Here is an 866-nt window from a genome sequence, read left to right as displayed (position 1 = left end):
CCGCTTGCCCCTCCCCCCCCCCCCCCCCCGCCCGCAGGCATCAAAATCCCAGAGAGCTGCGTCCGGCAGGTGCTGCAGGAGCTGACCCAGATGGACGCGAACGTGAAGCAGAAGCAGAACCAGGCGCTGGCAGCCACCCAGGGGGCCAGCACGCCCTACCCCCTGCTCCAGCAGCCCCTCGACCTCCGCCAGCCGGGAGGGTTCCTGCCACAGGACGAGGTCTTGGACTTGACCTACAGCCCGCCCGCCGACAGCCTGGCCGACCTGGGGGGCGCCGGGGAGCCTCTGCCCTTCTGGGAGGACGCCGCCCACCAGCCTCAGCCCCCCGGCCCTCAGTCCCCGTTGCATTTCAGCTTCCCCGCCTCCTTCGACCGCACAGCCCTGGGCCCCTCCCATCACGAACCCTTGCCCCCCGCCCCGCCCCCACCGCTGGCGGAGGTCGAGGTGCTGGACCCAGACATCAACTACAAGGAACTCCTGGAGGAGATGCTGAACTCGCTCAACGTGGAACCCCGAGACGGCGCCCCGGAGCGCCAGAGTGTCATCCAGTTCAGCGGGCCCTTCTCCAACTTCTAGGGCACGGGCGGGGCGCTTTTTTTTATACCAGTTTGGAACGGACCACTTCTGTCTTTTTAAGCAGGGATGGAACGAGGCGGAGAGAGCAGAATAGGTAACAGAAGCAAATTTATTTATATATAATATACAGTCGCGCACCTACTAAATTTTTATATATATGTATCTATATTGAGAGAGAGGGGAGAGAGAGCGCAGGAGGTAATAGAGATGTTATGGAAGGGGGGGCAGAACCCCGCCTAACACCTGGTGGGCCGCTTGGAGGACAAACGGCCCGCTGGCTCCCCCCCCCC

At 62.9% G+C, this 866-nt stretch overlaps 1 protein-coding gene across 2 annotated transcripts in view; it reads left to right on the top strand.

The window, feature by feature from the left end:
- The window catches only part of SBNO2 (strawberry notch homolog 2 (Drosophila)), a 129773-nt gene extending 128917 nt beyond the window's left edge, over window positions 1–856 (top strand). For both annotated transcript variants that reach the window (XM_015407638.1, XM_015407639.1), the window contains one exon: window positions 38–856. In XM_015407638.1, the coding sequence (XP_015263124.1) occupies window positions 38–576 (539 nt within the window). In that variant the 3' untranslated portion in view covers window positions 577–856. The remainder of the gene's footprint in view (window positions 1–37) is intronic.
- Window positions 857–866: the final 10 nt, after the last annotated feature.

Source organism: Gekko japonicus, unplaced genomic scaffold (genome assembly GCF_001447785.1).
Source record: "Gekko japonicus isolate JY-2015 unplaced genomic scaffold, Gekko_japonicus_V1.1 scaffold1442, whole genome shotgun sequence".
Taxonomy (NCBI): domain Eukaryota; kingdom Metazoa; phylum Chordata; class Lepidosauria; order Squamata; family Gekkonidae; genus Gekko; species Gekko japonicus.
Note: the sequence above shows the minus strand (reverse complement) of the source record. Positions and strands in the feature narration are given on the sequence as shown.